We start from the raw sequence: 14,205 nt of genomic DNA on the forward strand, positions 1-14,205 counted from the left end.
TTTATACTAACCTGTTCCTATTGACCGCTTTTGAATTATTAAAAATTTAATATTTTGTTTAATAATATAACAGCTATGAAAACAGGATGTTACATAAGTAATTTTCTATCTTCTTTTAAATGTAGCACAGTGAAATTGAAAATGGAAACGTTACATTATAATTTTCAAATAAAAATTTAATAAATACTTAAAAAACGGAAATTGTGTAAAAACAATTTCAGCATAAAAAAATCACAGACAATTACAAATTTAAAGGCTAAAATTTCAGGAAAAAAAAATCACCACGAAGTATATTTAAAAAATTAAATAATAATATTAAAGTTTTATTTTCAAATATTTATTTATTTTAATATTTTTGTAAGCAGTGAAGAGTGTGAAGCAGACTCTTATCGGTTTGTTCCTTACCTTTTCGAGCTCGATAGCCATGGAGGTTGTTTCGCAGCCTCTTTGCACCATTCTAACCGCCACGCGCAAACGCTCTCTTCTCATTCCAAAACAAATTCCTAATCCTTCTAAACACTTCTCCTTCTTATCTTTTCGCTCCACCACTCTCTCTTCTTCTTCGCGTGTTTCTCCACCGTCTCGTAATTTCATTTTCTTTTCCGCCATTTTTTCACTATTCATTTTCTTCCCCTCCTATTTAATTTTTTTGTTTATTCAATTTTTTTTTTCACATTTTCTAATATTCCGGCCTCATAATTGATATATATTCGTGTGTTTGTGAATTTTGTAGCAGTTCTGTTCGCCGCGCCGGAGAACCAGTTGAGTGTCGGTGAAGGAGAGAACACCGATGCAAGTGAATGGGCTCTGCAAGGTTATTTTACTTGTGTCTTCAGTTAATAATATGAGTTATTTTTTTCTATCTTATTTTAGTTTAACCTTTTAGTAAGTGTTTTGAATTCAAAAGTTAAAATTAAACTTATCTATAAGCTAATTTAGAAAAAAACTATTGTATAATTTCTCTAAAATAACTTTTGCTATTTATTTTTCTAGAAGTCCTTACCTGTCTGATTGATTACCTTTACTAATTATCGTGGTTTCAGATGAATATTCTAGGAAATTGTTTGTAGGTTTTGTTTGAGGTCAAGAAATGGGTATCCAGAATTGATTTTGAATTGAAAAATTTAGTCAGCTGTTGTGTTGGATAAAAAAATTGTGTTGAGCTTTACTACTGTATTGTCTTTAAATAAAAACATTCACATGTAAATCATATCACTTGAGAATTAATCTTAACGACCAAAAATCAATCTCATTCAAAATAAATTTTGCGAACCGAGCATTGGATTTGAGTTGACCTGATGTTACTATAGCGTATCTGTTTCCGCGTCAATGGCCACGTAGTGTTCCTCCAGAAGCTATAAACTATTGCTTCAACTAAATAAAAATTTGACGTGGTTTCATTTCTGTTTGTGCATATTGGATAAACACATTCAGTGTATATAGTACGGCTAACATGGCTGCTGCATTTATCTCTTTCCAATTATAAGCCAAGGCCCTTGTGTGACAGGTTCAGTGAATTAGAGATATCGAGTTTTGAACAGCAAAGTTGTTTTGTGCTATTAACTTATAGTTGAATGGAAGGGGTTCCTTGGATTTTAAGTTTACAATATGTCTCACTAGCATAACCTGCTTAATTTTGTTTGGTAGAAGTTGTATCTGTTTTTTTTTTTTTTGGTATTCAATTACTGGGAGTCGGAAGCCTTTTAATTAAAGGAATGCCAACATAAAAATACCACTTTGCAGCCTCTGATTAGTATTTGTTGTTCATTATTTTCAATTTTCCAAATTGATGCAATCTAAGATATAGTTTGTAACTGAATAAGTAGATTTGCATATTATCCTGTGAACTTCTTTAGAGATAAGGCGCTTGAGATTCTCTTCTTTCCCTCTTGCTGTTTCATGATCATAATCATATAATTCATCGTAGTTCATGAATGGTTTGATCAGAGGAAACTTGCTGACAATTATGGATTTGTTGCTGCCATAAAGTAGCACATAACTTGGTGTTATTTGTGCAGATTTTTACTCCCTGAGGAGGGATGTTGAAACTATGTTGCAACGTGTTGAAGAGATTAGAGAGTCTTCTGGTCTACAACTATTGGAGCAAGAACTTGCCAATTTGGAGGAGCAAGCAGCAGATAGCTCTTTCTGGGACAATCGGGCGACAGCTCAAAAGACTCTTTCGACATTGGCTGATGTGAAAGAGAAGATAAAATTACTCAATGATTTTAAAACACAGGTTAGATTTACTTGTATTGATTCTCAACAATTGTTTTAGGAAGGACCAGCATGTTAATAGTAATGAAGAATGGGGAACCTCAAGTTTCAGTGTCCAATTATAAAGTCCTGGCTGAAAGAGCACCAGATACACTAACAATAAAGAGTGGAATGTAAAGTTGTAATACATCCCACGGGGTTGTTTCAACTACCGAAACTGCAATTTTATGTGTACAAATAAGAGTACAGTGTTATCGAGTTTGATATTTTATCCTGCAATTAAACGACCATGCTCTTCTCTAAAATTTTTTTGACATTACTAATTAAAATGAGTTTACGTTTACAATTGTAAAAATAAATCAGAATATTTAAATGTTGTTTGTGTACCTGCATTTTAGGTGCCTCTTCTAGTTTGAAAGGAAAAGGATTGATCTATTTTTCTAAGTGATGCACAAAATCGTTCTGACCCTTACTTTAAATCTCCCATTTATGCTTTCTTGCCCCTATTTTTTATAATCTATTCTCTAATTCCTTTATTTAAAAGAAAGTTGCAAAATTTTAAAAATAGATTTATTCACGGGTTGCATTCAGATTGATCTGATGGTTTCAGTGCTAAACTTGTTATAAAAATTGTTAGATTTTTTGTCCTGTATGTTGGGTTTATTATATTTTCTGTAATAGGATGGGAGTAGCTACGAAAGCTAGACTAGACTAAACTATGCAATTGCCTAAACAGATCCTATCTTCAAGACATTGGATTAAGCTTGGCTTGTTACCCATCTTAGGAGGGGTTGACTGGGGCTTTTTTGAAAATATAAAAGCTTGGCCTGACCTGAAAGTTTATTCAGAGCCATTCAATGCGAAGTCCTTCCATCAGGCCAAGAAGCTTAAACATTTAGTGTTAAAATTGGTATAACATTTAATAAAATTATTATATTTTGTTTAATAGTTATATAAAGGAAATGAAAGAAAACTTAGTGGTAAAAGAACATCAAAACCAAAAGGAACTAACCCACTAGCAGACTGGGGAAAAGGAAACCATCCCATCTGCGGACTTGGCTTTTAAAGAGGCCTGGATCATGATATATGTATGGTGTATGCCTAAATCTTCCTTTTCTCCTGAGGGCTCATAGTGTGTTCACTTCTTCTCTTATGCAAATTAAGCTATGCCCCAATATGGATCTTCTTCGCAATGATTGTAGGTTGAGGATGCAGAAACAATAGTTAAGCTGACTGAGGAAATGGAATCCATTGATAGAGGACTTTTTGATGAGGCCGCCAATCTTATTAAAGAACTGAATAAATCACTAGATCGATATGAGCTGACTCAACTTCTCTCTGGTCCTTATGATAAAGAAGGTGCTGTTATCTCTATTACAGCAGGTGCTGGTGGTACTGATGCCCAGGTAAATAGCTATCTTTGTTCAGATGCTATAGTAATGAACTTGTTTCTGACATTCCTAGTTCAAGGTGAAAAGAAAACAGTTGTACTGGTAGAATGTCAGAACTTGAATGCCCAGAAAAGCTACAATTTGTCTTTTTCCTTGTACTGCAGTTGAGTTATGACTTGAGAATACTATTTAGATGTCTCAACACATTTAACCTTTCCCGCCTTCTGGCATTATTTGTTGATCTATACTACTAAGTATTGATAATTAACAGTCATATCACATGCAATAAAGTCGATCTCCTAAATATGGGGCGTGGGTTTGTTACGGAAGTAAAATTCCACCATTTAGAAAAGGTAGTTATAGGTGGGGCCTATTTTACTGATTTTATTTCCATCCCACAATACAGGATATTTGCCCTGTGTTGTGTGAGATGATGAAACCAACGTATCCATCTTTCCAGTTCCTTTTCTATTTGTATCATATTTTGAAATTTGAGTACTTAATGGTGATTCTGCGTATTCAGCTTTAACTTCTGTACAAAACTTATCATCTCCAGAACAGGATTGGGCAGACATGCTTCTTAGGATGTACATGAGATGGGGTGAGAAACAAAGATACAAGACCAGAGTGATTGAGAAATCCCCCGGAGAAGAAGCTGGAATAAAATCGGCCACTGTTGAAGTTGAAGGTCGTTATGCATATGGGTATTTGTCTGGGGAGAAAGGAACGCATCGCATTGTTCGTCAATCACCTTTTAACGCCAAAGGGCTTCGTCAGGTAATAACCAACATTTTGGTGGCTGAATTTCAGATAGCTGAAATACAGTGTTTGTGAATGACAATGATGCTAGTGTAATGTCCACTCCTCCCCTCCTTGCCCACGAATTACAACAAATAAACGTGCTTATTCATTTTCTAAAGATTTGCTATTAGATATTTGATGAACAGTTAATATTATTTTCCCTTTAGTTATCATATTCATAATATTTTCTTTTAAACTGACTTTTTAATATCTATAAACAGACAAGCTTTTCTGGTGTTGAGGTGATGCCTCTTCTTCCAGAGGAATCTATGGATGTTGAAATTCCCGAGGAGGACCTGGATATTAGTTTTTCAAGAGCAGGTGGAAAGGGAGGTCAGAATGTCAACAAGGTTGAAACTGCAGTTCGGATTACACACATTCCAACTGGTGTCACTGTTCGCTGCACAGGTTCGTTTATCTCCTTTGGGATTTATTTATTTATATTTTTGTTCAGCTCCTTGAGAATTATTTGATCACAATAGTATATTTTTCTGGACTTATTACATACCTTTCTATAGTACTCTTCCATGTTGCACTGGGCAATATGCAGGTTGCTTCTCGCAGTTTCAAATACATCACAAATTCTAAGATAATGATAACCCAGATATATTTGGAGACACTATACTTCAAAAATAATTTAGTGTCCAATCTACTTTAATGAACCAAAGTTTCAAACATATGCCGTTAATTGTTCCTCTTCGGGAATTCTTATCCCCACTCTAACCCTTTCAGTATGACCAGAATCTAGAAGTAGTCATTTAGGAAACTAATCTATAAGCACAAAGTGATCCCAGCAATGTCCGGTAAGCTAATCAATACAGCCCTCTTTGTTTGGAACACGTATATGATAATCGAACTTGAAACTGTTTGTGGTGACTTTCTGAATTTTCAGTTATGATTACTTGGTTTGTGTTAAAACGTTTTATCAATCATTTATTTTGTGCATTGCACATTTGCGTACATCTAACAGATCAAAATACTGCGTGAATGGTAGGTACTATGTAGTGTATTTGGACTTTTGTTAAAGATGAACTCCGGTGGATATTTGATATGGACTGCGTACGTCTAGGTTCACTAATATATGGATCCGAGACTACTAATGTTTTTGTTAAATTTTGAGGTTCATTTGAGCCTTTTCTAGTCTGCATCCAATTCAAACATGTGTTTTTTGCAAGTTTTAACATTAAACAAGCATGGTGCAGAGGAGAGATCACAACTGGCGAATAAGATCAGAGCTTTAAGCCGTTTGAAAGCCAAGTTGTTGGTTATAGCTGAAGAGCAGCGCGCATCAGAGATTAAGCAGATTCGAGGGGACGCAGTCAAGGCTGAATGGGGACAACAAATACGGAACTATGTATTCCATCCATACAAGCTAGTTAAAGATGTAAGAACAGGGCATGAAACCACAGATGTCATCTCTGTAATGGATGGGGAGTTGGATCCCTTCATCAAATCATACCTCAAATACAAGTTAAACATGTCACTGTCCTCAACTGGGGTTAACTGATATACCTCCCTTGTAGACATGGATTACGGTTTGGTTGTTGTATTAGTTGCTCTCTGTTGTCAATTCCAATGCAAAATTAAGTTTATATAATAAGTTGTTTTGCAAGTCTTTTCCATTGATAATTTTAATTATTGTTTTTGACGGCATTAATTATTAATATTATCTTAACTTGGCGTTGTATATTAATGCAACTTTGGAGCTCGAAGTATCAAGTTTCATTGGCTTCTTCCAGTGATATTTGGAAATTGAGATTATCACCTGCCATTTTTTTTACCGAACTAGACTCCTTACGTCATCGAAGTTTTCTGCAGCTCCATCTTCGACGACAAAAGTATAGTGTAGGCTATTTTCTTTAAAAATCACTAGTTTGTTTGCACATTGATTGTTCTGTATTTTATACGTAAAAAATTGTTCTGTATTTGCAAAGTAATGTGGAGTATTGCAGAATGACTTGCCCATCGAAAATTTATAAACCTTCATTGTTCATTTTGGAATAACATATAACTCTATTCTGTCAATTGTCAGAAAGGGTGTCATTCATTTTGATAGAGAACCTTTAACTAAAATATATTTGATACAGATCTTTGAAAACCATGCACAGATGGGCATCATGGGGCCTTCTTTTTTCCAAACAGTAAGCTCAAAGAATATGTGTTTCCCTTCTTTTCAGCAGCTTCTACTCGATTTTTGCCAACCTACAGTCATTTAAACAAGGTATGTATTCATTTTGATCGATGTCCAGCACATAAGCAAAAAAAGAAAGAAAGAAAAGAATACGTAATAAAGTTACAAAAATGCATACTATAGAATTAGAAAATACCTTGTCCATGAGCCAATAACCAACAGATGGCATGTACTGAACAAGATACATGACAGCAAGCACAGGCTGCACGAAAAAGATTCAAGGATTAAAGTTGCAATCTGGAAATTTTAATTGGTGCTAATTGAAAGCATCAATTAGCCTATCTATCGTGAGAAGCCAAATGCTTAGATGCAACCAAATTTTAAATTGATGAAAGCATTCAATATTCCGGGTCCAGTGAACAAAAACTCTTCTGGATTCCATAAAGTAAAGCAGGAACAAATATTCCCAGCATCATACTCAAAATCCATGGCCTAGCAAATTGACAAGGAGCATTACATCTTCACGTCAAATACATAATTATTCGGACAGTTACATTGTACCTCAAGACACTGTCACACTGTTACATTTAATGATAAATTGTAAGGATGATGCTTTATCTAAACAGACACCAGAGATTCACTTGTCTAAGAGGCAAACAAAGTGACGTGTACAAAAAATGGCAAAACAAGTATTAAGGAGATTTCATTGTACAAAATGCAGAGAATAAATGTTTAAAAATGGCGACATATTGAAACAAAAGTACATTTCTAATCAATGCTTTCACCTGATATGATATCCAAGCTTCCTTTAAGCCATGGGTTGCAGCAATGATAGTCAGCTCCACACACTTTTCAGATGACACACGCTTCTGTGGAGACAGAATTTCACATGAATGAAACAATCTTTCAGTGACTCGATTGACACATCCAGAGAACACAACATGACACGAGTTAAAGAGAACAATAGCAACAATCAAAACGTAAAGGGGAGAGAATACTGTAAACTCCAGCATCTTCCACTATGCTGCTTCTTTGCAATTTGTCCTTTTCTTTAGTAAAATTACATTCATCAACTTTTGCTAAAAATGTGCAAGGAAAAAATTTTCTTCATTCTTGAATTGCATCTATAAGCTCAGAAAATGGTAGTATATCTTGATTTATCACTCTAGAGTATTAGAAGTTTCCAAAGATACATGCACTACGTAATATGGTGAAAAGAAAGTAAAGAAAAATTCACTCAAGTTTTGTCTTTCTTTGCAGTAGTAATGCATTAATTAGCAAATACACAAACCTCAGATGGAACCTTTGATCCAGCATTATTTGACGTTTCTATTGGACCAGGACAGACCACAGTTACTCGGATCCCTTTCTGACAGAGCTGTCACCATGAAATGTTTAGTAGTGCATAACTATGTACAGTATGATAATTACAATAAGATAACATCCATTATACCCATTTTTTTCTCATTAGAAAAAAACTACTTCGTTTATCTTCCATTTGTACACTATAGTATGGTTTATCATGGTAAATTGCATCCCTTCCCGTACATAGTCTACATACCTCTGAACGCAAGGTATGAAAGTAACCATTGAGCGCATATTTGGAAGCAGAGTATACAGCCTGACCTGGGGCAGGTGTCTTTCCTGCTGCACTACTCATCTGATTGTAATTGAAAGTAACAAAAGATTATCAGTTTATGAATGGGAAAGGGTTTACAAGAAATATTGAAGAAGTTCTCCAAAAATATGTGCATTAGTACTTAGCATAGTCAGCAATTAATGCAAAAACATATAACACGCCAAATATATTTTTACCAAACAGTTAAAATTATTATTGTTCGTTGACAGATAGTATGTAACAGAAAAGCTGACTAGTGACTACTCATTCCTGCTTACCACCACAAAATGACCATGCCCCCTCTTTAACATGAAAGGTGTCAAGAGCTTTGTAAGAGTTATTGTCCCAAAAACATTGACATCAAATGTAGCCTAATCAGGAGAAAAGAGTAATATAAAACTTCAGATGATATCTTTTAATGTTTTGGAAGAAGACTGAAAAAGGGATAAAAACAAATTTTAAAGTAAAGGATTGGTAATTGAACAGCAGGACCAAGAGTCTCCTTTATGAAATACCTTAAGACCTTCCTCAGTTACATCTAAAATTGATGTTTTCTGCACAACAAATATCAATTCACAATACAGTTAATCCAGTGAGCATAGCATATGATCAGCAAATTTTATCAGATAAGTGAAGAGAAATTTTATCAGCTTTCAACAAAGCATCAGAATACTGACATGAAATGATAAGCTAGCATCATGTAATGAAATCTTTTCAGTGCTGGTGTTCAGTTAATGTAGATAATTGATACACATATCATGAAATGCATGCTGACCAATAAAAAGTATCACCTTTGTAGTAGGAATTTCTGCTGATGAAATGTTTCTAAACTCATAGGGCAAAAGACACGCATGCACACACACCCTATAGAATGAAATAGTGACTAATAATGTTGTCTTGACAAATTGTATTTCTAAATTAAAGGATGAAAGTAACCTCTATTTCCTCTTTTAACTTACAAGCATATTGAAGTACTAAATAAACCATTGGATAAAGCAGTATGTCACTTACAGGACGCTCAAAAGCTGCATTATGGATCATGTAATCAACACCGGAATCCGGAAAAAAGGATTCTGCTTTCTCAACAGCTATCCTTAGAGAATCCTCTCCAGACGATAAATCCAATGGTAAAATCTTGACTTCATCAGGTGCATGCTTACCTGGTGGTATGCAAACCACACATTAATAGATCATGGTATGTGAGTATATATCATTATTTGTACACAATTTACAAACTAATTTATCACATGGAACTTCCAGTAACACAACACAAAAATACCTTTCAGTTGTGTCCTTACTCGGTTTAGCTCAACTTCATTCCTTGCAGAGATTATAAGCTTGGCCCCTAAACTTGCAAGCTGTTTAGCCAAAATCTCCCCTTTATATACATCATTGAAGGAACCAAAAAGAAAAAGGAATCAGCTCTGCAAGCAAAATTAGTTACAGATATGGAAAAAGTTCTGGCTGTTTGAAGGAATCCTTCTAGGATTATACAGAACAAAGTAAACAAAAAGGAAATCTGGTATAATAAAATAATTACAAACAGGCAATATAAGGCATTGCAGATTAGAGTAGTGCTGTGCTAGTAATATACTTTCTAACACACACTCCATTATTAACTAAGCTTAAAATTTATTGAAAATTACAAAATCAGAAGAGGGACCCGTTAATGAAAAGTGAGACTACTAAAATATGTTATTTCGATTAATTTCAACCAATAAAAGAGTGCGCATTCAAACAAGTGAGTTAGAAAGTGTGTTGCCATCATTAATCATCCTCGATTACATTCTTGAAAGTTTAATTATTTTTAGTCCTTCGCTTATCAATGTGATTTCTGGGCAAATTAGAATTCAAGATTTATTTGATCGAAGTCCAAGGTCAACGTGAGTGAACGAATCAACCCAACAGAAATATAATACTGAAATTGAAAAATAAAATTAAAAAAATGAAGAGTTCTTGTTATACCAATTCCACGGCTAGCGCCAGTAATCCAAACAACCTGGGTGGAAATGAAACATGAAAATACAAAGTCATTCCTGTAAGACACGGAGAATAAAACACTCAAGTGTGTGTGTGTGCGTGTGTGGGTGTGTGATTCTCGCAACCTTGTCTTCAATTTCTTCGCGTTTAGGTTGCTTCTTAGACATCAAAGTGAAATCGCCTAATAAATCAAAAACGAGAATTAGAACAAAAAGAAGATAAATGAAAAGAGAAAGCATTGGAATGAGAAAAATGAAATACCATAAGCAGTGAGGAATTTGTATACAAAGATGAAGAAAAGCAATACGCAAATGAAGAACACCAACATGGGGCTGGGCGATGCAAAACAATACAATACAATACAGAAGCTTAAGCTGTGCAGTTATTTCTGGTTTTGGTTGCTGGTGAGTGAAATGCCAACGCGAATTTCTAACGTAAAAGCTATCGTCACTGACCCCGATTTTGTTTTTTGATACTTTAAAGGCGATTATATCAAAGAAGATTATAATGATACCACTTTTTTTTTTTCTGAATGATAAAAAAATGTTTAGAAAATAAATTGCATCTGCATATTTTATAGATTAATATGATATTTTTAATAAAATAAAGAGAATGACTATAATTTAAAATTATTTTTTTCTTTCGTATTTGTTTTTTACTTTCTAATAATTGTTGTATTTCACATATCATATTAACCATGTTGTAGATCGTCGTATTCTGAATTTTATATCATATAAGTGATATAAACTAGAGAAATAAATCACGAAGAGCAAAAGGGGAATTGGAAAAAAACTTGCGGTATAGGAAGAAAATAAGGAGGTGCATAAAATATTTCCAGGGCCAGGCGCAGTTGGGCCGAACTGTAAGGTCCAAATTCTAAAGCCCAGGGAGTGAAGGAAATGGAAGAGAAGAGAGGAGGATTGTGTTTTGGGTATTGTGATCCATCATCAAGCATAACAGAAGGAAGAAGAGAGAATCGAAAAGACGAGAAGAGGGTAGAGAGTGAGGTCTAGGTTCGTTTCACAGGTGCAGATCCATGGCGGCGAGTAGGAACACTTTACCGTTGATCAAATACCTGAGAGTGCGTGTCGACGCTCTTCCCCGCAACTCTCCGTTAACCCTCGCTCCCACCGTCTTCCTCCGCCGTTTCTGCGAAGAGGTTCGTGGCAGTTTTCTCGACAAGTCCGAGGTTGCAGATCGCGTCATCTCCTGCGTCAAAAACTTCCAGAAAGTCGATCCCGCCAAGGTTCTTCTCTCCATTTCCATCTATTACCGATACCACTCATGCATAATTTCTCGATCCTGTTATATTTTTCAATTGTTGCCAACCCTAGATAAATGCCACGTCACTTTCTTCCTCACGTTATTCTCCTTCACGTTAGTTGCAATCAATCATTTCCACATATGGCCATTACACATGTTCAACTGTTTCGTGACCGTAGCGGTTACTGATTGCATCGGTCGCATTTGTCTAATTTATGCTCTTAGTTAGAGCTTTATAATATTAGAATAATTAAACCACTAATTTTTTCACCATTTCCGAAGTTATAAAAGGCATGATCGACATCTCTACAAGGTGGTTTTCATTGTGCATAATGTTAAATTTAGGTCAGGGAAGAAATTATTTTATTTTATTTTTCAGAAATGTTTATGCAGAAGATTATCTAAATAAATCTAAAAGTATACAACCTTGACTATGAATGTGAGAGTATTTGCATCTATGTTTTATGAATTGGAAAATGCAAATAGACGATTGGTTCCACAGAAATATCAATTCGAAAACACATTTAGTCCCTAAATATACGTATTTAAGTTAGTTTAGGGGGCGGTGTAGCATGAGTTTTAATACTTAAGAAATTACTTATAAGGATTATATAGGAGGGAGAGTGATATTTCAAGGATATAGAATGGACGGTTTTATTTGATGATGGATTTTTGTTTTCACTGTTTAATCAATGGGCTATGTTATACTATATGTATGGATGAAACCTTTTGTTTTCTATTATATTTAGCTAATGTTTGGATTTGTATTTGTCAGGTTACCCCGAATGCTCACTTCCAGAATGACCTTGGATTGGATAGTTTGGATGCAGTAGAGATTGTGATGGCTCTTGAGGAAGAGTTTGGGTTTGAGATTCCTGATAATGAGGCTGACAAGATCAACTCTATTAAACATGCTGTGGACTTCATTGCATCCCATCCTCAGGCAAAGTAGAGTGTATACTTCATTTTGTTTTGTTTCCCATTATCTAGTTTAGGTGCATCAGACATTTTTGCTGCTACCAAAGTGATCTTTATTTTCTCATCCTAGGAAGAGTGTTGTTTGCTGGGAATGTGCCAGCTCCCTTTGGTCGTATTGGCATAACCGAACTTCACATTTTGTGTTACTCCGTTATTCATGTCAATAAGAATTGTGTTCAATTTCTGATAATTCTTCTTTTACATTTTTTTTTTATTACAAACAACTTTAGTTTTTATTACTTTGCTTTTAGTTCAGACAAAGTAAGTTGTGGCATGTCATGTGCGTTTGTTGGTGAGTTAAATTTACTTATTTCGGATATAATTTTCAATATTGCCCAAAATTGTGGTGTATGAGTGAGTGAGTGATTCTTGAGATTTGATGATGGGATATTATTTTGTTGTGACAAAGGGTGTATGTTCTCTGGTTTCTTGAGATTAGGGTTTTCTTGAAGCTTCAGATGGATGTTAAATTGTTACACATGAAGATTTTCTATGAAGGGTTAATGGCTAGTGACTTATTTTTAATGCCATGCTTGTACCATGACAATTAAATATGGTATAAGGCATGTGGTGTTCATTTTAAAATAATAAATTTTACATAAGTTGCAATAAAATGCATAATATGAATTTTCTGCAGGTGTATATTGAAAAAGAAAATAGTTTACAACTATAGTCATTATAAAAGAATTTTCATATATATTGATAGATTATAACTGAGCAAAACAAATAACAACACTCAAAAAATATAATTTGTACTCGGGTTTATTCCTCAAAGAATTCCCCTTCAAACTTTGTTTTACAAGAGACTGTACAATTGTGTGGAAATGAGTTTATTCTCGTCAAATTTGGTACATTTTGATTAGAAAACCTCAATTACCTTAAATTTAATTTATATGGGTGAATGACTTTGTTTAAATTATTTGTTTTATTTGATTTAAAACTAAGATTATGTTCTTTTATATGCATCATTTCATGATGTCCATTTTTGTATGCATTGATTCATGAAATATTGTATAAATACATAAAAAATGTGTTTGAATTATTTGATAAGAATAAAATGTCGATTACATTGAAAAACAAATTAAGGTTCAATCTTTTTTACCAATTACTTAGTTATTTTAAGATTGTTTTATAGTTATTCAGTAAAACTTTTGTATGTTTTTATTTTTTTTATTAATATTTTATATCTTAATTTTAGTCTCTTACAAATTTCTTGTGAAAGACATTTTTAAAAAAATCATGAAATAACATAATAATTAAATTTATCTATCAAACAATATAAAAACATTATCATGTATGATTTTAAAGAAACGGGCCTCTTTTAATCATGGATCTGGACTATCTTCATATACAACTCAAATAAAAAAAAATAAGGCACAAAAACTTTAAGGGAATTACTTTTTGCACTCCATCAATTTTTTTCTTCACCCACTAAAAACCTTCCGAAAAGTGTTTTCCATAAAAGTGGAGGACATTTATTGGAATTTCTTTTTGGAAAAATAAATTCCGTGATGGGGTGCAGGAGGAAAGTGAAGAGGTGCGATAAGTAATTGCGAAAATTTAATGTGAAGATGGTTACATTGACCGTGTAAGTCACCATTGACTCTTGATACGCGTTGCTCAAGTCTTCTCCGAAAAAACGAGGAAAGAGATTCCATTAAACACAAAATGTCTTTTTTCCTTTTTCTAACCTTGTGTGGTTTCACGACTTTGCAAGGACTCGAAGACTTTGACTTCTTCTTCTTCTTTACCCCATTTTTGTTAAATAAAAATGACACAGAAATGCAACAAAGAACCAACACCATTGGCTATTGCTACGTCAAATT

The 14,205-nt window shown here is 34.1% G+C and overlaps 3 protein-coding genes across 4 annotated transcripts; 2 read left to right on the plus strand and 1 right to left on the minus strand.

The window, feature by feature from the left end:
- Window positions 1-352: 352 nt before the first annotated feature.
- HCF109 (high chlorophyll fluorescent 109) lies at window positions 353-6,096 on the plus strand. 2 transcript variants are annotated; one of them, XM_028072556.2, is made up of 7 exons: window positions 353-584; window positions 734-814; window positions 2,019-2,239; window positions 3,420-3,623; window positions 4,170-4,385; window positions 4,631-4,817; window positions 5,612-6,096. In XM_028072556.2, exons 1-7 carry the CDS (start codon window positions 425-427, stop codon window positions 5,914-5,916), a joined length of 1,374 nt encoding a protein of 457 aa, XP_027928357.1. In that variant the 5' UTR covers window positions 353-424; the 3' UTR covers window positions 5,917-6,096. The 2 variants fall into 2 exon arrangements, with proteins under 2 accessions (XP_027928357.1, XP_027928358.1); XM_028072557.2 differs by having other exon boundaries at window positions 370-584; window positions 737-814.
- A 267-nt stretch (window positions 6,097-6,363) lies between these two features.
- Window positions 6,364-10,612, minus strand: LOC114185062 (NAD(P)-binding Rossmann-fold superfamily protein). The gene is made up of 12 exons (XM_028072558.2): window positions 10,400-10,612; window positions 10,264-10,319; window positions 10,124-10,157; window positions 9,438-9,536; window positions 9,170-9,318; window positions 8,674-8,712; window positions 8,437-8,529; window positions 8,102-8,200; window positions 7,832-7,918; window positions 7,326-7,409; window positions 6,737-6,802; window positions 6,364-6,611 (listed from the first exon to the last, which is right to left on the minus strand). The coding sequence occupies exons 1-12, from the start codon at window positions 10,464-10,466 to the stop codon at window positions 6,525-6,527; spliced, it is 960 nt and encodes a 319-aa protein (XP_027928359.1). The 5' UTR covers window positions 10,467-10,612; the 3' UTR covers window positions 6,364-6,524.
- A 456-nt stretch (window positions 10,613-11,068) lies between these two features.
- MTACP2 (mitochondrial acyl carrier protein 2) lies at window positions 11,069-12,569 on the plus strand. Its single transcript, XM_028070463.2, has 2 exons — window positions 11,069-11,384; window positions 12,177-12,569. Exons 1-2 carry the CDS (start codon window positions 11,175-11,177, stop codon window positions 12,351-12,353), a joined length of 387 nt encoding a protein of 128 aa, XP_027926264.1. The 5' UTR covers window positions 11,069-11,174; the 3' UTR covers window positions 12,354-12,569.
- The last annotated feature ends 1,636 nt before the right edge of the window (window positions 12,570-14,205 follow it).

Source organism: Vigna unguiculata, chromosome 5, assembly GCF_037176805.1.
Source record: "Vigna unguiculata cultivar grain cowpea cultivar isolate G323 ecotype 2 chromosome 5, ASM3717680v1, whole genome shotgun sequence".
Classification (NCBI taxonomy): Eukaryota; Viridiplantae; Streptophyta; class Magnoliopsida; order Fabales; family Fabaceae; genus Vigna; species Vigna unguiculata.